Source organism: Oncorhynchus kisutch, linkage group LG13, assembly GCF_002021735.2.
Source record: "Oncorhynchus kisutch isolate 150728-3 linkage group LG13, Okis_V2, whole genome shotgun sequence".
Taxonomy (NCBI): domain Eukaryota; kingdom Metazoa; phylum Chordata; class Actinopteri; order Salmoniformes; family Salmonidae; genus Oncorhynchus; species Oncorhynchus kisutch.
The window spans coordinates 60,149,878-60,177,404 of NC_034186.2; the positions used below are offsets into that span (position 1 = coordinate 60,149,878).

The 27,527-nt window shown below is 41.2% G+C and overlaps 3 protein-coding genes and 1 long non-coding RNA gene across 8 annotated transcripts; 3 read left to right on the forward strand and 1 right to left on the reverse strand.

The window, feature by feature from the left end:
• Window positions 1-976: 976 nt before the first annotated feature.
• On the reverse strand, window positions 977-23,152 carry LOC109902046 (uncharacterized). Of its 4 annotated transcripts, XR_004202483.1 has the most exons (8): window positions 22,840-23,152; window positions 22,015-22,132; window positions 6,602-6,668; window positions 5,612-5,742; window positions 4,702-4,844; window positions 4,571-4,620; window positions 3,024-3,092; window positions 977-2,736 (listed from the first exon to the last, which is right to left on the reverse strand). It is a non-coding gene; the product is annotated as an uncharacterized LOC109902046 (long non-coding RNA). The 4 variants fall into 4 exon arrangements; XR_004202481.1 differs by having other exon boundaries at window positions 977-3,092; window positions 22,840-23,140; XR_004202482.1 differs by having other exon boundaries at window positions 977-3,092; window positions 4,702-4,829; window positions 22,840-23,085.
• On the forward strand, window positions 5,260-16,879 carry rpz (rapunzel). Of its 2 annotated transcripts, XM_020498104.2 has the most exons (3): window positions 5,260-5,335; window positions 8,955-9,011; window positions 13,395-16,879. In XM_020498104.2, exon 3 carries the CDS (start codon window positions 13,489-13,491, stop codon window positions 14,170-14,172), a length of 684 nt encoding a protein of 227 aa, XP_020353693.1. In that variant the 5' UTR covers window positions 5,260-5,335; window positions 8,955-9,011; window positions 13,395-13,488; the 3' UTR covers window positions 14,173-16,879. The 2 variants fall into 2 exon arrangements, with proteins under 2 accessions (XP_020353693.1, XP_031642618.1); XM_031786758.1 differs by lacking the exon at window positions 8,955-9,011 and having other exon boundaries at window positions 5,287-5,335; window positions 13,395-16,876.
• Window positions 9,042-12,356, forward strand: LOC109901731 (uncharacterized). The gene is made up of 2 exons (XM_020497703.2): window positions 9,042-10,956; window positions 11,525-12,356. Exon 2 carries the CDS (start codon window positions 11,558-11,560, stop codon window positions 12,227-12,229), a length of 672 nt encoding a protein of 223 aa, XP_020353292.1. The 5' UTR covers window positions 9,042-10,956; window positions 11,525-11,557; the 3' UTR covers window positions 12,230-12,356.
• Window positions 23,144-27,215, forward strand: LOC109901730 (protein rapunzel). The gene is made up of 3 exons (XM_031786757.1): window positions 23,144-23,410; window positions 24,889-25,385; window positions 25,573-27,215. The coding sequence occupies exons 2-3, from the start codon at window positions 24,892-24,894 to the stop codon at window positions 26,261-26,263; spliced, it is 1,185 nt and encodes a 394-aa protein (XP_031642617.1). The 5' UTR covers window positions 23,144-23,410; window positions 24,889-24,891; the 3' UTR covers window positions 26,264-27,215.
• Window positions 27,216-27,527: the final 312 nt, after the last annotated feature.

Genomic DNA, 27,527 nt, shown 5'->3' on the forward strand with positions numbered 1-27,527 from the left:
ATAGCACAGCAAGCAACATAGGCTAACAAACAAGTGTTATACTAGCCTATTTCATTACATGCATAATATTATACTCATAAAGAGATGACATAGTTGCATACCTTTATCTTTTGCGCGTTTCTCCTCTTCTTTAACTGGGCACTGATGGCTTAGACCTTTTCTTATCTATTTGTGTTGATTTGGCACTCAAGCACCAATACATTACCCATCTCCCAGCACTGTCAACCAAGAGTCAAGACTAAACCAATTCACCTTGGTGGTGTGCAGACTGGTTTTATATTATTCTTAACGATTTCGCACAAACCAGAAAATGTCTGTGAAACTATATATTCACAGTATTTTGAATGAATTGTGGTTTATTTGGTAGCATTTCGTAGTGTGACTGATTTTACTAATTGCATTAGTGCTGTAAAAAGTTAGAGGTGCACTATTTGGTAGATTCCTCCGCTCCCCCTACCTCTGGCTTCCAGTGGTGATACCTGAGGTCAACCTACCCCCTCCCCCCTCCCCATCTAGTACTTCTGAGTGTGAGACCTTCCCAGGCAGTAGACTGTCTAGCTCACAAACTAGAATCAGGGCGCCCACTCCGACAAGGTTAATTGACCCACAGTCCCACACGGTGACATGATATCATTGACGTGACGTGCAAATGAACGATAGAAAACCTATTGTGCAAATGTCACCATTCCAAAAACAATTGTGTGAGAAGAGGTTATAGTAACAATCTAACACTTTACACTTCAACATCTTGAAATATTAAATGTTATTGACAAAAAAAATTATCTGTACAATGTTGCATTGAATATCGTCACTAAAGCAGCATAGAGTATCGCCAGTGTATGTAATTTGTAATAATCTATTGCATGTAGGCTCCATCTTGCGTTGCCTAGCCCTAGTGCTTATAGAAAACATAAAAATGAACATAGAAACATCAACATGTATGGCATATCATGGACAGAAGAACCTTAACCTGAAATATTGCTCTGGTGTATTTATTTTCCCATTGTTTATTATAACAATAACACAAACATAAATAGCAGAGGTGTCATGCCCAAATGGGTCACAGGGGAACATGCTCCCCTCAGATTTGTCCTGTTTAAATATATTTACATTATATACAGAATATACAGTACCTTCAGATGGTATTCACACTCAACTTTTTCACATTTTGTTTTGTTACAAAGTGGGATTCAAATAGATTTCATTGTCATTTTTTGGTCAATGATATACACAAAATACCCTGTTATGTCAGTGGAAGAAAAAGTATATATATTTTGTATTAATGGAAAATAAAACACTAATATATCGTGATTAGATAAGTATTAAACTCCCTGAGTCAATACATGTTAGAATCACCTTGGGCAGGGATTACAGCTGTGAGTCTTTCTGGGAAAGCCTCTAAGAGATTTGCACACCTGGATTGTACAATACTTGTCCATTATCCTTTATAAAATGTGTCAAGCTCTGTCAAGTTGGTTATTGATCACTGCTAGACTGCGATTTTCAAGTCTTGCCATAGATTTTCAAGCTGATGATTTAAGTCAAAACTGTAACTAAGCCACTCAGGAACATTCAATGACGTCTTGGTAAGCAACTCCAGTACATATTTGACCTTGTGTTTTAGATTATTGTCCTGTAGAAATTTTTATTTGTCTCCCAGTGTCTGTTGGAAAGCAGACTGAACTAGGTTTTCCTCAAGGATTTTGCCTGTGCTTAGCTCTATTCCGTTTATTTTTATCCTAAGAAAAACCTCCCTAGTTCTTTCCAACCCATAACATGATGCAGCTACCACCATTCTTGAAAATATGAAGAGTGGTACTCAGTGATGTGTTGGATTTGCCCAAACATAACAGTTTGTATTCAGGACAAAAAGTTTATGTATTTGCCACATTTTTTGCAGTATTACTTTAGTGCAAACAGGATGCATGTTTTGGAATATTTGTTATTCTGTACAGACTTCCTTCTTTTCACTCTGTAATTTATGTTACTGTTGCCGAGTAACGATGTTGTTGATCCATCCTCAGTTATCTCCTATCACAGCCATTAAACTCTGTTACTGTTTTAAAGTCACCATTGGCCTCATGGTGAAATCCAAGAGTGGTGTCCTTCCTCTCCGGCAACTGATTTAAGAAGGATGCCTGTATCTTTGTAGTGACTGGGTGTATTGATTCACCATCTAATGTGTACAATTAATAACTGCACAATGCTCAATGTCATTTTTTTTTTTTTTACCCTTCTTCCAATATGTGCCCTTCTTTGCAAAACATAGAAAACCCCCCTTGTCTTTGTAGTTGAATCTGTGCTTGAAATTCACTGCTCGATTTAGGGACCTTACATATAATTGTATGTGTGAGGTACAGAGATTGGGTAGTCATGTTAAACAGTATCATTGTATACAGAGCTAGTCCAGGCAACTTATTATGTGACTTGTTAAGCACATTTTTACCTCTCAACTTATTTAGGCTTGCCATTACAAAAAGATTGCATACTTTTATTGACTCAAGTTTATTTTTTTAAATTAATTTGTTAACATTTCTAAAAACACAATTCCACTTTGACATTATGGGGTATTCTGTGTAGATAAGTGACACACAATCTGAATTTAATAAAACAATTCAATTCAAAACTACTAGCCACCTAGCAATTTGATGTTGGCTTTAGCTATCCCAGATAGGTTGAGGCAATCAATCAAGTTAGAGTAGCTAGCTTGTCTAACTATCATCTTCGCTGGCATACCTGCTGGCAAGATTGGTAGACTTTAGAAAAGCAAGCAATAACTAAATGTACTGAATAAGACTCACATTCCTTTCAATATTTTTCCCATATTTTAGCAGAGATGCAGAGAAGCATATTTAGTTTCTTTAAAGAATAACCACTAATCGGGATATACAGACAGCTCAAAAGGTATGCTTAGATATGCAGAAAAACAAAAGTGTTTAACATAGAATTAAGCGTAATGATTATGGCTGTAGCAAGACAAATATGTTTCATGAATAATATGAATGAACAGGAGCCAAGCCCACCTCCTGACCACCCCCAAGCCATCCTCACATACTTTGTGCCCCCTCAGATTTTTGGAGTTCATGACGCCCCTGATAAATAATACAGATATTCAAACATTACAACATTATAAAAACATTAATGAAACAAAAGTGAAGGCATTAATTCATTACTGTATTTCATCCATATGCTCTGTTCCTATGTAGAAGCGTTGTGACGTTGGCGCGTGTTTTACGCACGCAGAACATAGCGTAGCCACATAGCCTGCTCTGCACTGCTTCATATCATTATGGGAATGCGATACTGTTACACTGCAGATATTGATTGATTTTATTGATATGTGTTACGACTTGTAGTGAAAGGCGACATTTAGCCTTGCATTAATCCCTTATGTATAATTCAACTTTAGGTAGCTAGAAGGAATGGTTTAAAATGTAAAATGCTCAAATCATATGCCCTGTAAGGTTAGCTTTTCCCTTGTAGCCCATGCAATGGTCTGCCTGTCTGCAAACAAACCCCCATCAACAAGGGCGTCCATCTTTCGCAACGTCCAGGTTTGTGTAGGCCTACATGTAAATATTTACGCATTCAAACCGCCGACAGACAACTAAAATATGAAGCTTACTACCACCATGGCTATTGGCTACTGTTCAGATAAATGACCAGTTCATTTCTGTTATTTCTTCTTATTCCGCTCACAAATGTGCTCTATTCCAGTCAGACAGCTGCGGCTGTTCTCGTGAACAAAAGCGACAGGCGCGCGCCAGCAGCTGACATCTCCAATCCTGCGCTGAAGCCTGTCTCCATATTCTGAATGTACCTAGTGTCTCATTGTTATTCGATTAAATATAATCTAACATTGTTTACGAATACATGATTCATTTTAAGTAGCATATCTGTGCTGTAGTGCCGATATTCGTTCTGGGCAGGTGTTTAGGCGTTTGTTATTCAAGGTTTTAAAATGAAGACTAGGTTTTACGCTGTATTTTGATACTGAAGGTTTGGATTGATCTGCTGTTGCTTTGGGCAGTTGACGACTGGTTTGGGGGCTTATTGTTTTAGGACAAAGATCATCTCAAGTCTGGACTCGCAGGAAACCAAGTACTGGCATTTGTTTTTCACACCACTTCTACTTTGGCAATTTTGAAAGCATACTCATTTCATGTCTTGATGATGCCTACTGTCAGATCCTGATATATAGCTGCTTATTCAGGTAGGCTATATCAAATTTGGTTCAGTCAAGTCTTAAACTGCTAGGCTATCTTTTGTTCATTTTCTGACAAGTTTCTTTTAAAAACATTAGCATGTTATCTTGTTTCAGGACCATGCTCTCAACTGTAGGCTAGTATAGGCTAGTGCTGAATAAAATATTATAATAAAGTGGTAGGTGTATATTGTAGAATATATGGTAAATATGTATCATTTCAGTTTGAGATGATACACCATTGATATATTACATCTTAAAATATTAAAAATATATATTTTATTTAAGTATATACATATAGTTTTGAACAAGAATGAAGTCCTTACCTTATGCACTGCAATGTGTCCTGTCAATTAGTGAGCTTACCTGCTTTCAAAGGTGCGGACCCCAAAATTGGCATTTGTCATCCGCCACACCTTAAAATGATAATTTGTTTAGTAATATATGAAGAAAAACATTCTTAAAAATTACATTTTAAACTTCAGGATCTTAATTACCTTCTCATTGTGTGAGTGGAAAGCTCCTTGTCCCAGTGGATACATCTCTGCACTTTTGGAGAGGGACACTTGGAGACAGTGCTCTCTTTTTGCTTGATTGCATCATATTCACACCAGAATATTTTCCTCTGCATTCAAATGGTCTGTTTCAATAAAAAGGGGTCTTTGTGTGTTCAAAATATCCCCTAGCAATGATTTTGGGCAGCTCTAAGAGGCCCCAAGGCTTGGTGAATCCACAAAAACCCAGTGGAAACTCTCTGAGAGCTCATTTGTGCAGCAAGTTACAATTGCTTCTCAGCATTGGCTGTATGACTGGTGGATGGGCCATATGATGTGAAAGCCATTGGGGGGGAGGACAGAGGGAGTTAGGGGACGGTTATTTACTATAGGGCCAGTGTCATACCGTTTGAAAGGGACATGTTGGCGCCTGTGGGACTATGTACCCAAATAGGCCCTTACTGAGCATCTGGGGCCTTCTGTATTTTACAGTAATGGTTGAGTCCAAAATGAGCACCCCTACACATTCAACTTACATGGAAGTGCCCCTTTTGCAGGGATTTCTGGGAAGAAGAAGGAGGCTATCGAGGTTGGGACTTTGGAGAGAGAGAGGTATAGAGAGAGGCACTTTGTAAAGGTAAGAAAAACTCTGTTCCACTATGGTTAGGGTGCCATTGGATGAATATGAGGTATATAGAGACTCTAATCTCAAAATATATCTAGAAAAATGTAGGTTTTCAGGTGCTAGGTGGTGTCTGTATAATGTTATAGAGAAGGGAGGGTCAGGCCATTATGCTGTGCATAAACAAGGAAATATGGAAGCACGGCTAGGGGGAGCCATAGCTGGGAAGGGAAGGGAGCTTGCTGGCTCTATGCTACTGCAGAGGAGATGTTGGTTGGATTTAGTACTCACAAAGTCAGTAAAACTCCGGAAGAAACTGTATTGTTGTCTATTGTGTTAATTAGTCAGTTATTGTCAGATTTATATTGGTCTCAGGGCTGTTGTCCAAAGGGAAGTGCCCAAACTGCCTCACAGGCTGTGCTCTGTAAAGAAAGATGGGAAGGTGTCATGATTGAACAATAAGAGACAGAAAATTATTCAAATAAAGAGCAAACATGTAAATGGTAAACTTTGCAAAGATTTTAGTGTGAGATAACGTGTAGAATTTAGTTAGCTTGCTCTGCTATGTGCTTTTTTTTTAGAGAGCTGTAAAGATGGCCGCTCCACTGTAGGGAGAGTGGTGAGAGTAACTGCCCACTTCCTGATTGAAGCACCATCGCAACTGCTTTGTTTGCATTCATGCTCAGGCAAAATGTGTTGTTTGAATACAAATGACCAGCTTTAACTTAGAATTAAGTTAATTATTTTGGAAATAATGGTGGTATTTGAGGTTACAGGACATGGGCCTAGACTAACTGCTTCAAACAGGGAGTGCTGCAGTGTTCTGAATCTCTGAAGGCTCAGCTATACAGTAGCACAGTGGTGATCGGTTAACCTGAAAGGGAGACGTTAGTTTAACGGGCCTTGGGGCCTGGTCAGCTGTTTCCCTGAAATAACATATTGGGTTGACAGCCCATATACATAAACTTTTCCATACATACACTTTTCTACTGTGTACAAACACAGTTTACTATGGGATGGGTAGAATTGAAACCACCAGTTATAAAGCATTCGATTGGGAGGAACAGTTAAGCACAGGCTTAATTTGCACAAAGGGTTAAATTACACTGCCGCTTGCTTGCATTTCTGTGATGATGATAGACAGAGTATTAATGTGAAAATGTCTGTAATAGTGCTTTATGTTTCTTAATTTACTTAATTCCTTGCTGTTTTTGTAGTTCTAGAAATAAATAAAAAATGGCCCCCAGGTTAAAGAGAACAATTAACCCTTTCATGACCTACTTTTCAAAGCTGTATTGGGTTGAGTCGGGGTGATGGGTAACACGTTCTTTCTCAGATGCGGTGTTATCTGTAAAGGGAAAGACACAAAAAGAGAAATAATTACACAAATTAATTAGAAATTGTATCCATAGATATATTTCAGATCTCAGAAAGTGACATATGTTGTCTCACCGGTGTGGTAAGGAGCACCGAAAGCCAGATCATATTCTCATGAAAACTGGGCTTTTAATCAGATTTCTTTAAGCTACTATCTCCCCATTTGCTTCTTTTCAAGTTCCTTCTTTCCTCCATATTAATTTAAATACCATCCTATCCAAACCCACTAACCAATATTTGCCTGAATGTAAAGGGTTAAAACATGCTCTGGAGAGACATTGCTACGCAGTCCATATAGTTGGTGCTGAAATCTGACTGAGTTTTTTTCCCCACATAAAAATATGTACATTTACTGCCCCCTCTGGTAGATTCAGGCAGAAAAGAGTGAATTTGACCAAAGACAAACAGGCAACCTGGGTGTTCCTCACACTATATAGTGTGCAGTGCCTCAACTCTTGATAAACCCTTGTCTCCGCCTGTACATGTGGGTGAACCTCTGCCAGAACCCATGTACATTTAGCCACTGTTGTAATGCCACAACTGGGGTGTATGTTTGTAGTGGCTGTGGTCTCAGCAGGCATTCCTATCCTGCCATTTGCACTCAATGAGGTGAGTGACTAAAAATGAGATTATGAGCAGGCTCTCACTTTGACACCGCTCTCAGTCTGATATCTGTCGAATTCAACTCGTGACTTTGGTACATTAAGGCTGTGCTTTTTCAAAAACACCTTAGTCTACAATTACGCGTTTCTGTAACATAGTTGAACATGAGCACAAGTACCACTGTGAAGAATGAGAAATCACTTCTCAGACATTAATCCTCAACTCATATAAGTTAAATTAGCCTCTGAATTCCTCCACTAGAACACGGTGAAATGATCTAACTTCATGTACAGTAGTGTCTTTGATGTAGTACTATAGTTATGTCAACCGTGCTGCCCTACAACAGGTTTCTCTTCCACCAATATTGAGCTCAGTCTGTCGTCTCTGCTTCTCTGTATGACTCAGTGTCCCACCCAGTGGCTGTTAGCGCACATTGCTTCTAACTACCACTCGAAGGGCATGATTTCCTCAATTAGCCTGCTAGCGTTGCTATCGCAGCTACACTGGAGCTATCAGTCTCTTCCATAGAGGCACATTCATAATCGGCCTGGTGCTGAAGTGCTGAACAGAGGGCTGCTATGCTTAAAGAGAAAATTGTTAACTCCTTCTGCCAAATGCCACTCCAGATTTTAGACTTCTGTTTTGGTTTGTAGCTACTGTATGTTCTACTGCAGCAGTAGCCATGTGAGCCAACAAAAAGTGTATTGAAGAGTAGCCCCCCCCCCGCCCCCCTATTATTTTGGCTACATCTCATCTGTGCACTCCTTAGAAACAGCTGACAATGGGAGTCAGTTGCACGACAGCTGTGTGACTGTTGTTAGCAGCTGAAAAACAGAAACGCAACCAAGGACACCCTCATCTCAGTAGGTCTTTGTGTGCATCATGTGGCATCATATAATAACTTTCAAGATCATGTCCATGTAAACCCACACCTGAAGACAAACACAGCTAAAAAACCAACAACAACATCTTTTGTATTTGTATTTCAAACATGTGGAAGAGTTGACCCAGCATTTGACCTTTAAGCCACCTCAGTTTCAGTCGCAGTGATCTAGGTACACCTTTGGAAACAACTGCCGATCTTTGAAAACGTCCATCACTCTCACTCAACTCATGCAGGTTAAATTAGCACCGTGAAATCATTTCACTTCATGTAAAGTAGTGTCTTTGATGTGGTACACAACAGTTTAAGCAACTGTGTTGCCATAGTACAGGTTTCTCTCCCACCAAGATTAAGCTCAGTCTATTGTCGTCTCTGCTTCTCTTTATGACTCAGTCCTGCCCAGTGTATGTTAGCTTCCATGGGTTCTGTCCACCACTTGAGGGGCACGACTTCCACATTTCGCCTGCTAGCGCTAATATCACGGCTACACTGGAGCGATCAGTCTTTTCCTTAGCGGTACATTCAAAGCAGCTTGGTGCTGAAGTGTTGAACGGAGGGCTGCTATGCTAACAGAGATAGCTGTTAACTCCTTCACTGACAAATACAATGTCTCTGTATAGTAGGCAATGTGATCCCCTTTTAAAAACTGCATGAAAGGCTGTAGAGAGAAATGCCGTCTGATCTCATCTAGAAATTGAAAGAACACTATTAGCTGTGCACAGATGCAGTCATATTTTCCCCAAATCTTGATGGATGTTGTCTTTTCTTTAGGCGTCCCATCGATCAGAGCCCGAAGTCGCAGTCCAGGAGCTTGTCAAACCCTCCAACGTAAGCAATTCCTCCACTCACTTGTCAACGGCTACAAATACTTCTTTACAAGTTTTACTCAGATCATTTTACTTAGATATTTTACTCACTGGGATAATACAAAGGCTGTGTCTGACACTTTTTAGTATAGCCTACGTGAATTATTTTACCTACATTTCTGTCAAATTACAAGGGTGTTTTATGGAAACTTATTGCAATGTGTATAACATTATTTTGTTTGTTGCTACAACTCTGGGTGTCAGTTGCTCGATAGCTGTGGTACGGTTGAGGGCAGCAGTGAACACCCTCATCCCAGTAGTTTTTTTTGTGTGCACTTGTATCATCTGGCATCATATAGTGTCTTTGATGTAGTACACTACAGTTTAAGTCAACCGTGCTGCCCCACAACAGGTTTCTCTTTCACCAAGACCGAGCTCAGATATTCTGTCATCTCTGCTTCTCTGTATGACTGTGTCCCGCCCAGTGGCTGTTAGCGTCCGTTGCTTCTAACTACCACTCAAAAGGTATGACTTCCTCACTGGAGCTACCAGTCCCCTCCATAAAGGCACATTCACATCGGCCTTGTGCTGAAATACTGAAAGGAGGGCTGCTATGCTAATGTAATGGAGGTAAGAAAGTGACATACGCTTACTCCACATAACTAGCTTAAATGTCGCCAATGGTGCTATCGTATCCGATCATTTTCTATAGAGCAACTGGTTGGTAAGTTGTCAAGGATGGCGGTCGCGTATGTTTGCGATTAGAGCGCCACTGGTTTGAGCCCAGTAAGGGGATGCAGGGACAGTGGAGGAAGCAAAGCTGTTAGCAGCACACTGGTTTAGGTTTCACTGACAGAGATGGCTGTTAACACCTTCACTGCTGTCCAATATCAACTGGAAATTGAAAGGACACTATAGGCATCTGAGTCACAGACCAGGAGTTAGACCATTACAATTCCTCCACTCACCTGTCAACAGATACAAATACAGAATTTTAAAGATACATCATTTTACTTAGATATTTTATTCACAACAATGATACAAAGACTCTGACACTTCTTAATGTAGCCTACATATCACCTCCACTTTGATTAAATCGTTCACAATTTTACCTATGTTTCTGTTTTATGTAAACTTACTGCAACGTGTACAGTTTTGTTTTAGCTGTTGTTATACCTCTGTGAACTCCTTAGCTGACAATGGGTATCAGTTGCACGACAGCTGTGGTACTGGTGTTAGTATAATGGATGTCACGCTTCTTGCTTAGCGAGTACCACTTCCTGATTCGGCTCACACAGAGGCTCAAACCCAGGATCTCTTGTTTTCTAGCACATGTGACCACCCGCCCGAAGCGTCTTACCAGTCACGCCACACAAAAAGCTAGCTATATGGTGGCACAAAGTGGGGAGACTTCAGGGTGAGGAGTAAGTTTTACATATCCCCCATGTGCTACATTAGAAGCTGTCTTGAGACAGCAACCGTGGACACCCTCATCTCAGTAGCTCTTTGTGTGTGCAGTTACATCATAACTTTCTAGATCATTTCCATGTAAACCTTCTGAAGACACAGCCAAAGAAAACACCAAATATTTCAAAAATCTTTTAGCACTTTGTCATTGTCACTCCTCAGTTCTCTAGTTCCATTCACATTAATGAAAGATTTCCATGGAAGTTGGCATCACTCGACACTGCAGCCATGGGATAGTGAACCAATCAAAAGTGGATTGAAGAGTAGCCTTTTCCTCGTAACCCAATCAGCATTGTGTATGCATGAGCCACTACCACACCCTGCCCTTACATGGCACGGAGGACTGGCCAAGGTCTACAGATGGATGTAAAGGCTGCTAGTTCAGAGACAACAGGGCCACAATACTAAGACCACTACAACTACTACTACTACAACAGAACCACAACTACCAAGAGCATTACTACAGAACCAGGAGGGGAACAGCTTCCGACTTGTCTCAGGTAAGATTCGATTACTAATCATAATTTTAGATTAAATCAATGGACATTGAATTTATCAAGCACAATAACATATTTTTTTGGTCCCAATTTCAGATTGAATAGTGCTAGTTGTAGAACGCACTGATATCAAAAGATGTAATCCCTTCCAATGATTGCATAAAAAATGGTACATTCATCAATACTCTGAGAAGAGTATTTATTTAACTAACATTTCCATCTAATGTGTGACATATAAGTTTTTTTTAACTCCAGTTTCAGAACTGGACAGCAACCATCTGCCACTGGCTGCAGCAGAATACTGTAGAGAGTCAGCTGGTGTTCAAAGAGCAGACTGTAATCTGTTCTTCAGCTGTACGACAATATTCTATTATTATTCAGCTAAATTCCAGATGCAGTTGCAGAATGTGCGTACACACTCACATGTTTGTCAAAGATTCACGAGGCTGCTTTGTGGATATTCTGAATACAAGTGAAAGCAAATCACCCCACATGATTGAAATGCAATAAAGTTGGCACTACTTGCAGACATGAGCGATGTAAATACTAAAATACACTCTTCTCTCTCTAGGACGACAGTGAAGTCGTATGTGTAGCAGCAGCTATGGACAAGGAGACAGTGGTCATAATCCTACAAGGCATGGAGAATGTCTCCTCCTTCGCCGCCACCATCAACCCACTCTTCGACATAGTCACTGCAGTGGTGAAGGTGACAAAGGACCTGGTCGCCAAAGACCTCACCCAAGACCTGGACACCCAACAATTGGGCCACATCCACGCCAAGCTGGAAAGCATCTCCAAGACAAACCAGCAGATTCTGAAGCAGATTCACCTGACCGAGGTCAATGAGAAGTACAGCAAGTATGAGGAGTATATCAAGCACCAGTACACCGCTCTCAACACCATGGTGAAACAGTTCAATAACGACCCTGAGGGAAGAGAGCGCCACATGAAAGATTTCCAGGAAGTCTATGAGAGAGACAAGGATACCCTTGCTCTAGACACATACTACAGCAGTGTCATAAAAGAGAATAAAACTTTTGAACAAAAGGGTTTGCTGGAGGTGTACCTAGAGCACTACAAGCAAAACCAAGACGTCATGGAGAAAAAGTGTTCCCAACTGGCTAATGTCTTTCACATGGGCCTGATGACACTAATGGCATATACGGTGGTCACAGAGGATGATGAGGTTGAAGTCAGGGAGAAATGGGCCCCCAGGGTGAAGAAGATTCAGGCCAAGATGGATGAGGCGCTGGCCCAGTGTGAGGGGAACTGATCCTCATCATGGTAGTTATGGTCGGGTGGGCATATGAGGGCTTTAAAGGGATACTTTGGGATTTTGGCAATGAGGCCCTTTAACTACTTCGCCAGAGTCAGATGAACTCATGGGTACCATTTTTATGTCTGTGTCCAGTATGAAGGAAGTTAGAGGTAGTTTTGTGAGTTACTGCTAACTAGCATTAGCACAATGACTGGAAGTCTATGGGTATCTGCGAGTCATCTAACTCTGGGAAAGTAGATTAAGGGCCTCATTGGCAAAATCCAGAAGTATCCCTGTAAGGTTAAAAGCTGTTTGGAGACTAGTCCTCTTCCCTCAATTTAAAAAGAAAAGTAATTTCCTTTTGGGTGGTGGGCGATATTCTTTGTCAATGAATGGAATGGATTAAATCTAGATTGATCATAGCAAAATATTATACAGTGTTGCACTTCTGCCCTCATGTTTTCAATTTACCACTGCCGACTGTCGTTTATTTTCAGAAATGAGTCTGAATGCATACTTTATGGTAACCTTGTATATCATTGTTTTTTCTTCCTTCGATTAAGTGTACTTTTGCTTCTTGACTTTTTCTAAATAAATTCTTTTTTTGCACTTGTTATTCATTTTTATGCTCTTACATGGAGTTATGTAAATGACACAATGGTGATCAAATGTAGTCCACTTTATAAGGTTCAAAACACTTACACAGAGAATGTTACAAAGCGTACAACATACTGATGAATTACTGTTGATTTTCAACAGTGTTGGCCAGTGTTCATTTCAAACTATTTACAGAGTTACAGAAACTCATTGAGTGTTAATTTTTTATATTTTTTATTTAACTAGGCAAGTTGGTTAAGAACACATTCTTTTAACAATTATGGCCTAACGGGGAACTGCCTTGTTCAGGGGCAGAACAACAGATTTCTTTTACCTTGTCAGCTTTGGGATTCGATCCAGCAACCTTTCGGTTACTTGCCCAACGCTAGAAGCACTAGGCTACCTGCCGCCCCTAAAAAAGCTAAAAACACTTTCGAAAGTGTAACATTAACTCTGTGTAGTGTGAAACAATATAGATACTTTTTTTGTCTTAAATGTAACACTATTAGAGTTTAAAACATTCACTTTTCTTTTTTTAAGAACTTGTCAATAGATTGCTCTACTCTCTCTCTCTTTCTCTTAGACTCCTGTCTCTCAATCAGAAGCTACCATCCTCCCCAACCCTTTCAAGCACTACCTGGTATTGACTTCTGTGTCGTGACCCCCTGCTTGCCATCATGTCGGAGATGGAGATCGTGGAGGACCGGGCCAAGCTGAAACAGGGCCTGGTGAAGGTGCTGCAGTGTGTGGCCACCATCTCATCTGCTGCGGCTGTGGTCAACCCCATTTTTGGCGTGGCCGGCTCTCTAATCCGAGTGGTGCTGCACCATGTGGACGATGAGGACATCCAGACACTGAAGCGCGAGTTTGGCTCTGTCAACCGTTCCCTGGACCAGCTGTCCCAGCAGAACCGCGGCGCCCTGCTACAGATCAAGAAGGAGACGCTGGATGGCCAGTACTGCTGTGTGGAGGAAAACCTGCGCAACCAGTTCCGCAAGTTTATGGAGATGGTGGAGGCACGGCCCGAGCACTGTGAGCGCAAGAAGGTCGACTTCGAGGAGAGCTACTCCAACGACCTAGGCGACCAGAACCTGCACACACTCTACGAGGGTGTGGTGGGCAAGCCCAAGCTGTTCAGCCGGCCCATCCTGGAGGTGTACCTGAAGCACTCGCAGGGCGACCGCCGCACCATGGAGAACCTGTGCACGCGCCTCACATACCTCTTCTGCATCGGCCTGATCGCCCTCATGGGTTACGCCGCTGTCATCGGAGACGACGAGGAGGGCATCAGCGACGAGTGGACCGAGAAGATGGAGCACGTGCAGGAGAGGATGCAGGAGGCCCTTCAGAAATGCAAGTGAAGAAGAGGAGGAGGAGAAGGAGGTGTAGAGGCTGCTACTTGTCCTCCATACACAGGACTCTCTCCACATTCCCTCTAGGAACCCCCCCCCCCCCATCACTTTTCTCCTTACTCCAGGACAGCTGTGTATTCAACGTCACTATTTATTCAACCAGTTAATTGACTATCAATGTGGATCGTAGGAGGTTGGTGGCACCTTAACTGGGGAGGACGGGCTCGTGGTAATGACTGGAGCAGAATTAGTGGAATGGTATCCAATACATCAAATACAGTTTCCAGGTGTTTGCCATTCCATATGCTCAGTTCAGGCCATTATAATGAGCCCTTCTCCCCTCATCAGCCTCATGTGATGTGGATTCATTATTATTTAATGATCACATGGCTATTCACTGTTGGTACCTATGAGTTAGAGGTAAGTCAATTTAATGAAAACAGTTAGTGATTTGCCTCATCCACAGCAGTAGTCAATGAACAGACCTATATAATATACGTGAATGTTGATATGGAAACCTGCATACACAGCGGTCTGACGATCAACATTTGGACTGGCTCTCAATTAGATTTAACTATGCCATTCCTATCTTCTAAAGAGTAAGATGGAGTGGTTTTAATGTCTGACAATGCTCAGCACTTTTGAAAAAATATGTTATTTTGCTGGTATTTGCTGGTGATTTAGAGGGAGACACAGAGAACAGGCTCATTCTGTTGCGTGAATGTAAGATTCACCATAATGGGTATCTATTTTAACAGATATATACTCCATGCAATTCTAATAGCGCCACTGATGCAACCTAAAAAACACATTATCTATACTGTGGACACTATTAACATAGCATGCCAATTGCCTAAATACAAAAACAATTGACTTTACAGTGGGTTAATTAGTATTACTTTACTAATTACTGTAGGTAATTTGTAACTATATATCTGCAGCTAAATTAACTGTTATTTAGCATTTAATTGGAGATAGCATAAAAAACGATTGATAAATAATGCACTGTAAAATATAACTTAACCAAAATCTAACTGATAACAAATATCCAGAGTTATCTAAGAATGTATTTTTGGCGGGGATCCTATAGTTAACCCCCCACCCCCCACATACACAACACTAGCATTATGTTGCTTCCATAATTATTCAACAAAAACACTAGACTGTCTGTCAAAGCGCTTTGGCCCGGATAATGAAGTCAGTGGAATGATAATCATACTGTAACTAACACTAAACACTTGTAGCCTGTTTTAATTTAATACCAAAACCGGCCTACTATACTGTCCAAAAACACTAGTTTCCTTTTCAACCATATTGTTTGGTATTTGTTTGTTTTCATGAACACACCACATTATGGTGGGTGTGATGTAAGCCAACCAAGTGCAGTTACTACACTAAACTATACGTGACAACTAATCGCACAACAATACAAAAGGTCAAAGTATACATTAGCTTTAAGTGCTTTCTCTCTTATGGGTTTTCTTGTATCACAGATCAATTAAGTATTTGCAAAAATGTTTGTTTGTTTTTACCAAGGTTGCGTTCATAAAATCACTCTGGCCATCTACTACGATTTCAGAGCACTCTCGTCTGAGTGTGTCATAGCGCAGAATAACTGATTAATTTTTGAACACGCAACACCCATTGAATATGACCTGTGTCAATAAACATCTGCAAAGAAAACATATTTAAATTGTTGCCAGCAGCACAGTTAGTCACCAACACTCTACACAACACGAGTGAGGTGTTCTCTCATTTGTGTCTTGAAGTAGCTAGCAAGCTAGCCAACTTTAGCCAGTTATCTTAGGTGCTTGACTGCCGTTGTGAGGTCAGAACGCTCAGATCAACCCTACTCCCCGGCCAGAGCGTCCATTGTGCCCTCTAAACGCTCCAAGAGCGAAAGGCTCTGAATATACAAATTGAGAATCTGACAACACTCAAAATATATGAAGGCCCAGAGCGCACAAATTATGAACACACCCTAAATAATTTGATTTCTGGGGAATTATCTTTGCTCTGTGACCCCCTTTCTTTTCACTTAATCTATTATATTATTTTCATATTTTGAAGCAATTTACACCAAAAGTAATGTAAGAGAGATTTTTTTTTAACTCAAATACATTATGGTGATGTTTTGTAGATGTTTTCGGGATTTTATACATCTTAAATGGCCATAGTAGTTTTTATTTAGATAAGAAACCTCTCATAACTGACCAACAGTGTCTCTTACACTGTGGTCCATGTTCCGTGTCCCCATACTGTGTCTTGCCTAAGAAAGGGTTCACAAAGTTATGTTTTCTGTTCTTTACTTAATTTGTTCTTGTGCTCTAATGCACTGCTGTTTGATTTGATCTCTTTCTTCTGTGCTATTAACCCCACTACTCAGATTTCCAGTGTTACTGATACCATGTCTATACTCACAGATCCAAGAGAGCTCTCCATATCTGTGATTCATAACCTTATATTCAATGGAATGGCTATTCTGTGGTACCAGTCCCTGTCTTTCATATTGTTTCAACTGAGATGTATGGCTGTTAAATAGTTATAATTCTGTACTGTTAAAATTAATAGATGGGAATATATTTACCACTTTAGGGCTTTCTGAAAATATATGCTCCTCATCTAAACTTCATAGCCTATTTTTGTTGTTATGTTGTTCTTTGTTGGCTGGTTGTACTATGCAGCACTATCAATAAAGATTGAATGTAAAATATCACTTGTATTAGATTGATTTTATGCATTAAAATATCTTGAGGAATTCACAATAGTATTATCATTTTAACTTGGTTTATCTCAAAATGATGATGATGGGCAATACATACAGTCAGGTCCATGATTTTTGGCACCCTTGATTTAAAAAAGTCTATACAATAAATAATACAATTAGATAAAGGCTAGTTACCGTCGCAAAGGGAGACTGCTAGAGTATTGAAAACAGGTGCAAAAAGATATCCCTTTTAACCCAATCTTTTGAGACTTGTTAAACAAAATCTCATTCTCTGAGCAATTGTATTAGTATAAAATAATAATTTACAAATGTTTTTGAGCATGCAATATAGTCTACACCGTCTTCAATTTTGCTTCCTTATCATTTTAACTAAAAAGGGATTCAATTAGATTTTTTTCTACAGATCTGCACAACCTACTCAACATTTTCAAAGTGAAAGAAGGTTATAGAAATGTTTCTATACACATACAAAATAAACTGAATTATTAGAATTGGATAAGTCTCCATCCCCCCTTAGTTAATACTTGGTGGAAGCACCTTTGGCAGCCATTACAGCTGTGAATCATTTGGAATAAGATTCCATCAAATTTACACAACTCTTAGGGCAACATATATCCATTGGTTTTATTAAAATTGCTCAAGCTCATTACATTTGGTTGGGAATCATTGATGGACATCAATATTCAAATATTGTCTCTGATTTTCATGCAAATTTAAGTCAGGACTGAGACTAGACCACTCAGGAACAACTCTTGGAAAGCCATTGTGTCTTTGGCATTAAAATGTGTCTAATTGTCTCACTGAAAAATAAAACCTTATCCCAGGGTTAGGTTTTCAGAAGATTAAGTTGGGGTTTTCTCGAACTTTTTACCTTGGTTTTGCTCCATTAATATTTATTTTGATCCTGACATACTGACCAGTCCCTGCCGATGACAAGCTGCCATCACAATGTAGTTTTGAATTTAGGCCAAAAAGTGTATTTATTTGCTGTTTTGTCTTGCAGTATTACTTAACGGTCTTGTTGCAAACAGAATGGATGATTTGGAGTGGATTTTTTTAAACACAGGCTTCTTTTCCCCCTTTGTCATACAGGCCAGTAATATGGAGTGAATGCAATGTTGCTGATCCCTATGTATTTTCAAATATTGTGGTGGTTGCATCATGTTATTGGTATGGTTGTCACCGGCAGAGACTGGGGAGTTTGTTAGGATCAAAATAATTAATCTTAATTAATAATTAGTCTTTTGAAAACCCTGGGATTTTATTTTTCTGTAGGACAAGTACACACATTTTAATGCAAAATACACATCCAATTATGATATTGCCATATTATTATTATTATTTTAAAATGTTTTTGTATAACTTTTTTTCACTTTGAAAATGTGGAGTAGATTGTGTAGATCTCTAGGGGGAAAAAGTTCAAGGGAGTGTAGACTTTCTATAGGCACAGTAGCTCAGTATTTGTATTTATTTTGTACAGTCTTTTTTGCTCATATTTTTTATGATGCCATCTATTTTGTGAAGTGCACCAGTCCCTCCTTCAGCAAAGCACCGCCACAACATGATGTTGCCACCCCCGTGCTTCACGGTTGGGATGGTGTTCTTCGGCTTGCAAGCCTGCCCCTTTTTACTCCAATCATAACGATGGTCATTATGGCCAAACCATTATATTTTTGTTTCATCAGACCAGAGGACATCTCTCCAAAAAGTACAATCTTTGTCCCCATGTGCAGTTGCAAAACATAGTTTGGCTTTTTTTAATGGCGGTTTTGGAGCAGTGGCTTCTTCCTGCTGAGCAGCCTTTCAGGTTGTGTCGATATAGGACTCGTTTTACTGTGGATACAGATACTTTTGTACCTGTTTCCTCCAGCATCTTCACAAGATCCTTTGCTGTTGTTCTGGGATTGATTTGCACTTTTCGCACCAAAGTAGGTTCATCTCTAGGAGACAGAACACGCCTCCTTCCTGAGCGGTATGATGGCTGCGTGGTCCCATAGTGTTTAAACTTGCGTACTATTGTTTGTACAGATGAACGTGGTACCTTCAGGCGTTTGGAAATTGCTCCCAAGGATGAACCAGACTTGTGGAGGTCTACAATTTTTTTTCTGAGGTCTTGGCTGATTTCTTTTGATTTTCCCATGATGTCAAGCAAAGAGGTACTGAGTTTGAAGGTAGCCTTGAAATACACTGCTCAAAAAAATAAAGGGAACACTAAAATAACACATCCTATATCTGAATGAATGAAATATTCGTATTAAATACTTTTTTCTTTACATAGTTGAATGTGCTGACAACAAAATCACACAAAAATTATCAATGGAAATCAAATTTATCAACCCATGGAAGTCTGGATTTGGAGTCACACTCAAAATTAAAGTGGAAAACCACACTACAAGCTGATCCAACTTTGATGTAATGTCCTTAAAACAAGTCAAAATTAGGCTCAGTAGTGTGTGTGGCCTCCACGTGCCTGTATGACCTCCCTACAACGCCTGGGCATGCTCCTGATGAGGTGGCGGATGGTTTCCTGAGGGATCTCCTCCCAGACCTGGACTAAAGCATCCGCCAACTCCTGGACAGTATGTGGTGCAACGTGGTGTTGGTGGATGGAGCGAGACGTGATGTCCCAGATGTGCTCAACTTGATTCAGGTCTGGGGAACAGGCGGGCCAGTCCATAGCATCAATGCCTTCCTCTTGCAGGAACTGCTGACACACTCCAGCCACATGAGTTCTAGCATTGTCTTGCATTAGGAGGAACCCAGGGCCAACCGCACCAGCTTATGGTCTCACAAGGGGTCTGAGGATCTCATCTCGGTACCTAATGGCAGTCAGGCTACCTCTGGCGAGCACATGGAGGGCTGTGCGGCCCCCCAAAGAAATGCCACCCCACACCATGACTGACCCACCGCTATACCGGTCATGCTGGAGGATGTTGCAGGCAGCAGAACGTTCTCCACGGCGTCTCCAGACTCTGTCAAGTCTGTCACATGTGCTCAGTGTGAACCTGCTTTCATCTGTGAAGAGCACAGGGCGCCAGTGGCGAATTTGCCAATCTTGGTGTTCTCTGGCAAATGCCAAACGTCCTGCACGGTGTTGGGTTGTAAGCACAACCCCCACCTGTGGACGTCGGGCCCTCATACCACCCTCATGGAGTCTGTTTCTGACCGTTTGAGCAGACACATGCACATTTGTGGCCTGCTGGAGGTCATTTTGCAGGGCTCTGGCAGTGCTCCGCCTGCTCCTCCTTGCACAAAGGCGGAGGTAGCGGTCCTGCTGCTGGGTTGTTGCCCTCCTACGGCCTCCTCCACGTCTCCTGATGTACTGGCCTGTCTCCTGGTAGCGCCTCCATGCTCTGGGCACTACGCTGACAGACACAGCAAACCTTCTTGCCACAGCTCGCATTGATGTGCCATCCTGAATGAGCTGCACTACCTGAGCCACTTGTGTGGGTTTTAGACTCCGTCTCATGCTACCACTAGAGTGAAAGCACCGCCAGCATTCAAAAGTGACCAAAACATCAGCCAGGAAGCATAGGAACTGAGAAGTGGTCTGTGGTCACCACCTGCAGAACCACTCCTTTATTGGGGGTGTCTTGCTAATTGCCTATAATTTCCACCTGTTGTCTATACCATATGCACAACAGCATGTAAAATGTATTGTCAATCAGTGTTGCTTCCTAAGTGGACAGTTTGATTTCACAGAAGTGTGATTGACTTTGAGTTACATTGTGTTGTTTAAGTGTTCCCTTTATTTTTTTGAGCAGTGTACATCCACAGGTACACCTCCAGTTGACTCAAATTATGCCAATTAACCTATCAGAAGCTTCTAAAGCCATGACATTTTCTGGAATTCTCTAAGCTGTTTAAATGCACAGTCAACTTAGTGTATGTAAACTTCTGACCCACTGGAATTGTGATACAGTGAATTATAAGTGAAATAATCTGTCTGTAAACAATTGTTGGAAAGAAATGACTTGTGTCATGCACAAAGTAGATGTCCTAACTGACTTGCCAAAACAATAGTTTGTTTTAACAAGACATTTGTGGAGTGGTTGAAAAACTAGTTTTAATGACTCCAACCTAAGTGTATGTAAACTTACAACTTCAACTGCATGCTCCTAGGACTTCATTGAAAATAAGAATTTGTGACTTGCTGACTTGCCTATTTAAATGAAGGTAAAATAAAATTCAAATAAATGTATAGGGTCTTTTTGGGATTGGCCCATGTGTTGCAAAAAGCCAATCGGGTAGTGACTAGTACATGGCTCTCCATCCCTGTTCCTGGGGAGCTACCTACCTGCAGGTTTTCACTCCAACCCTAATCTAGCACACCTGATTCTAATAATTAGCTAGTTGATAAGTTCGAACTGGGGTTTGAGTGAAAACCTACAGGAGGGTAGCTCTCCGGGAACAGGGTAGGAGACCCCTGCTGTAGCATAATTTCATACCTCTAGGTGTCAGAATAGATGTGGAATCCTGTGGAATTTGGTGGAATTTGGTAACACTGCTACTGTAGGCACCAACACACGATGCCATATAAGTGAATTTAATACCTAATGATAAAGTGCATTTTAACATTTGCTATTAGCTGTCATAACTCATAAGTAGTTATAACATCGTTATAATAAATCACTATGATGCATTAGTGAATGTCATTTTCTTGTTGCCAGCAGATGCTGTTGCGTGAAGATGCTTGTTTCCAGGTAGAACCTATTTGGGTTTCATGTAGAACCCTTTCTACAGAGGGTTCTTTCTACATGGAACCCAAAAGGGTTCTCCTCCCCCTTCCACCAGAGGGCTTGGTGGAAACCAGACTGTATTACAAAGTCAATGTTTGGCCTATAGACCGTTTTGATAAGCCTCATGGTGGGTCTAAATGAAAAATACATTAATTTGGGAAAATATGTTACTTAAATGTCTGTGTTCGTTTTAGGCCACGGCACTGTTAAAGATAGACACGAGACAGCGCACACAGATATAGGCTAGTCCTTTGTGGTATGTCCCCTTGCCAGCCAGAAAAACAGGTTTCCCCCCCACACTCCCCTCCCCTGAGTCGGTGGACCAACACTGAGATGTATTAAGACAAGTAGGCCAACTGTCTGACACATAAGATATTGTCTTACCTGCATAACTTCATGACTTGTCGGATTCACTTGTTTCATGTGCAGTTGGCCTATATGTGCAGCTCCCACAACTTTATGCTTCAGTCAGAAGTTGTCATTTGAGACTGGCCGCTGCATGCTTCAAAGACATCGAAAAATAGGATATGTGTTTTATTAAATGGCAATTAAATGCCGTTAAATTCAATTGTGTTATGTCATCCGTTTCATAACATATCAATGAATAGAAAGTTATAATTGTGCATTAACCAAATCTATATGCAGATTATAATGATTTATAAATAATGATTTGCGTAATGGTTTCTGATCATGCGGGGATGGGGAGTAGGCGAGGCGCGCTCGCGCATCAAGTCTATGGCGCGCACAGAGAGAGAGGGGGGGGGGGGGGGAGAGAATAGAACTGATGCAATTAATTGTTTTAGACATTAGGGTTAGGGTTTCAATTCATTGTAAAAAACTGGAAAAATTGACCAATTTCATCAATGTAATTGAACTGTCATATAAGCCTATACAATATTAGAGGCACAATGTAGCACAATATTATTTCGATTATAAGGTCAAAAAGCTTCAAACAGTCATGAACATTCCCAAATTGTATACAACACTTCATTAATTGGATTTCAATAAGAAAACTCCTGAATTCAGTGTTGGTTAAACCAAAAAGATTAGGCTAGAAAATATTTGATCTGCTATAGGTAGTACATAAAAGCTTTCCCTGTAGGGGAGATGCGCTCAGTAAAAGGTATCGACGTCTCACCCATCGATCAATGTCTTAACTGCTAAAACATGTCACACTATCACACATTTATACAAAAGTGTTGTACATACCGAATTGTTTTAACCATTTCAGAATAGACCATGTGTGCCCCTCCCGCACCCATTTCCAAGAGCTGACTCTTTCACGCAAAGTGCGCAATAGTCTCTCCCAAGATCTTCAGCCAAACGCCTGTACCTGTGAATCTGTGAAAATTACAGCCAGTCACAGTCACATCTATCTTTCCCTCTCTCATAAGAGCTTACCAAAATCCTCTTCATGTCAGCACTGACGGTTAAGACAGGGGAGAGGGAATCCAAAAATATTCCACCGCATAGTGTGCGCTCCTTTCTCTCTCTCTCTCTCTCTCTCTCTCTCTCTCTCTCTCTCTCTCTGTCTGTCTCTCTCTCTCTCTATCTCTCTCTCTCTCTCTCTCCCCCTCTCTACCTCCCCCCTCACTCTCTTTGTCTCTACGTATAAACCTGCAGATATTAAATGCGTGGCGATGAATCCTGCTCTCTTTTTGGACCTCTCCTCAACATCACAGTGAAAAGAGAGCTGTGGGAAAACTGAAGAAAAAAAAATCTGCAAAACTGCAGCTGTTGGGGCTGATCGGGCGTGAAGGACAAGTCGAGCCATTACCAGGTAAAGAAACGCTGTGCTGTTGTAAGAGAGGAATGGGTTTCTCGAACAACAAGACAGGGGTCAGGACTGCAAGGTGTGCCCAATGTTACTCATGGGGCTTAGCTAAATGCGTGCGTAAATGTACCCATACAATGCATCTCCATCATACATGGGCATGAGTGAAAAACTGAATTATTGTATTATTCGACCTACCCAACTGCAATAGTTATTAATTACAGTTGGAGTAATACAAATGTAGAAGTAAATTAAAGTCAGTATCAAAATTTGCCATATGTTGTTATTCTTTTTTTTTTCTCAAACATTGGAAATTACAACACAGACGGTTGGCAAAAACATAATCTAAGATATCCCAATAAAACACATCTAATTGGTGTTTATTTATTAAGACTTGGTTAATTGGACATCATGTATTTGAAAATGACGCAGTGTCTGTATGACCGTTCATCCTCTACGGATTGTGGTCTGACCAAGGATGCAATAATTTAGGGATGCTAGGGGATTTTTTAAATATATTGCTTGAGTTTGGTCGATTCTGAAACCAAATGAGGCATAAACAGACCCAGTGAAGGGCTGCTCACACCTCTGTCCATTTCAGTCATTTTATGACATGATACATGTATCATCCCTTTTGGCTTTAGATTGTCATTTGTTTTACATGCAAATGTTGCATCTCATTCAATATTATACAGATTTTTACCTTTGACCTTGACAATATCAGACATATAAAAATGTAGCTCTTGATTACAAGCATCTCTAAAACGCGTCTGTAAATAGTGGAATAGTAACATTCATGGCCAGTGATTACACTTGCTGTCTGACTAGAGTACTTTATAGATTTAATTATGTTATTCTATGTATTTCTTTTCACTGACTGTCAATCATTAAAGAGCCAATCAGCAGTAGAAACCATACCAAAAAACACCCCACTGCGATAACGTTTGTAACGAAAAAATAAATAATCATAAACAGTGCTATGATATAAAAAGTCCATGATATAAAAATATATATGTTTGTTTACATTTACTTTGTTGACATACATTGGAGTTAAACAAGCTTATATTTTAGGTTCTGATACAGTACGATAGTTGAACTAAGCTCATGAGGCATTTATAAGTTATATGTTTCAGGAATCAATGGGTACATATCATTACTTTAGAAGTCCAAAAATGTATGTAGGAATTGCTGATTGCCCCTTTAAGATTTAATAGCGATGTGGCCCATAAATGTGTGTTTTGGTCTGTAACAAGGTCCTCAATATTATTTGTAAATGTCCAAGTTTGTTACTCTGGAGGGAAAACTCACACCCTGCGCCCCAATAAGGATTTGAATGTTGACTGTTATTATAGGGCATTCAACCACTTTCTTTGAGATTACTGTGCAGCTTTTCCCTCCAGACATTGAGCATGATTCCTGAAGACCGGCACACCTATGCCAAGCATTGACACATAGTTTACCTTCCCTATTAATTCTCCCTCCAGAGCATGGCAAGTCCCCTGGAGAAGGTGGTGGCCCAGAAGAAAGAGGCCATCGAGGCTGTGATGGAGAGTTTCGAGCGAGGGGCGGAGGTGTTGGCCAGTGCAGTAGGTGAGCTCTTCCCTCTCTGTGTGGCAGCCGCACCTGTCCTACGACTAGCCCTGGACAACGTGCAGAGCAAAGAGGTCTTCTATGTCAAAGAGCAGTTCCTGGCCGTGAGGAACAAGCTGGACGTACTGTCCACCCAGCTAGAGGACATTGATTGTGAGATTAAGAAGGGTCGGCTGGATTCCCAGTACTTCTCGGTGGAGGAGAACATCAGGAACCAGTTTCGGAAATACATGGACATTCTGGAGGCCAAGCCACAGTTTCAGGAGGTCAAGAAGAGACTGTTTCTGGAGCACTTCTCCAAGACCGGAGGGGAGAAGAACCTGTATGTGCTGTATGATGCTCTGATGGGCACCAACAGCTTTGGGGAGTCCATCTTGGAGGTGGTGGAGAGGTAAAGTGTTCTTAACCATGCTAAATGGACCTTTATGCACCTGAGGAGCATGGTGTTTGTTGAGTATTTTAGTTAGAGAACACTTGTGTTATCAATTTGAACTGTTAACTTGTGATTATGGTAAATAGGATGACTACTTTTATTGTTATTCATAACAACTGAGTGGTTGGTTCTCCATCTGTCTCAGGTATGAGGCGAGGAACAGACGCCTACTGGAGGACTTCTGTGTGAGGATGAAGGAGCTCTTCTGCCTGGGCCTGATTGCCCTGCTGGGCCACTGTGCCCTCACCAAGGGCCCCGATGAGGAGCAGGAAACCATCCAGGTCTGGAGCAGAGAAATCGAGAGAGTGGAATTAAAGATGAAGGCATGCATTGAGGCCTGCGTAGCAGCCTTCCCTGAACAGGCCTGCCTTGACGCCCAGCGTCTTCTCCAGGAAAAAGAGGAACGGAATCTTCAGGACACGGCTCAGGAAGTACAGGAATTTCTCACCAGGAAGTACGACTGGGTGAGCTGGTCGGTCCGAGTGGTCAACCACTCTGGCAGCAGCTATCGGAACTGGCGTGCCGGGGACCACTTCCAACACATGGCCGGTCAGAACTGGTTTGAGGTGCTGCAGGTGAACGATACCAACCTGGTGGTTTCCTACAGCACCAGTCCCCAACCAGTGCCCCGCGACTGCATCCGGCAACTGATGGAGGGGCCGGGGAAGAAGGGTGATGCCCAGGCCGTGGTGGGGGTCCTAGAGAAGCAGCTGGCAGGGTTTGTGGTGCATGCTGTCAGTCACCATAAGGAGAGTGAGGCCACCTGGAGCTTCCCTGAGGACTGCCACTACTGGGAGAGGCACAAGAACGTGGCGCTGTGCATACACTCGGAGTGATGCTGATAGAGGTGCAACAAGTCAGACAAATAGGGACCATTATGTAATCAACCTGAAGGGTTATTCTAAATTCTGAATTGACCGACTCAAAGAGGATGTGTGGGAAATGGTGGTAAATGGTGATGAGGTTTTGTGAATACGCCATGCAGTTTGTCTTAGCCATTACATAATACTATGCACTGTGTATAGCAAGTAGCTTTGGTGGCAATTAGATTCACTGTATAGAAATCTGAATCTTTTGCTAATTGGAGGCAGTGTTACAATAGTCCAGTGTTTGCAGAGTACTTAATGAACTGTATATGCATTTTATTATAAGTGACAAACCCCTACCATAACTTATGACCACATTTTACTCAATACTCTCTCATAGTTAAATAGCTTAACTCAATGCATTACCCTACTGCCAATAGGAATAACCTTGCTGCCCACAATTCCACAGAGATGATTTTGCTGAGATTGCAACTGCTGAGCTGTGCTCTCATTTTGTCTCTCTACGACACAGGCTGGCCTACATTACAATGAAAGAGAGCATGGAAGCTATTTTGCCATCCGTGAAAACAACTTGGCAGTGTTCTCTACTGTGCCTTGTCTTCACAACACACTCAAACCCTTGCTTCTGAACCCATAGCAGGCATGCTGCAGTAGCAGAACTTTAATGGTATTACCCCCCGAGCTGTGCCTATTTGTGAACAGATTACTTATGCCAGTTGTTACAGCATGTATGTGAAGTGATGTTTAATTGACTCATCTTTCTAATTCCTACTAATTCAGTCATAATAAAAACAACATCCGAATTCTAAATATGTCATTATGCTTTGTGACAATAATCGGCAACACATCAGCTGTTATTAGATGTATACTGTGTATGTGTGTCTTGCCTGTCTTGTGTAAACATGTTGACGTCTATTGCCATTAAAGCAAGCTAGTGCACCCGCACTCACCGGGGCCCCTACTAATTGAATTGATATTTGCACATAAGTCAGCGTTTCCTGTCCACAGCTTTGGTTGGATAGTCTATGAATAACCTTTGGCTGCGCTAATATCCTGAAGACGAGCTCCAAAGTGCTTGGATCAGCATGATGGAATCACACATTATCGGTGTTGGAGGTGGAGAGCGGTGGAAACGGCCATCATTTCTTGGCTGGTGGAGTAGCTATATGGTTCTGCCAGGGCTTTAGCCTCAGTGCTACACTATCGTCAATCAAGCCTGTCAAAATTGATTGAGTGCAGTCTGTATTATACAGTGCAGTTGGAAATAGACCTT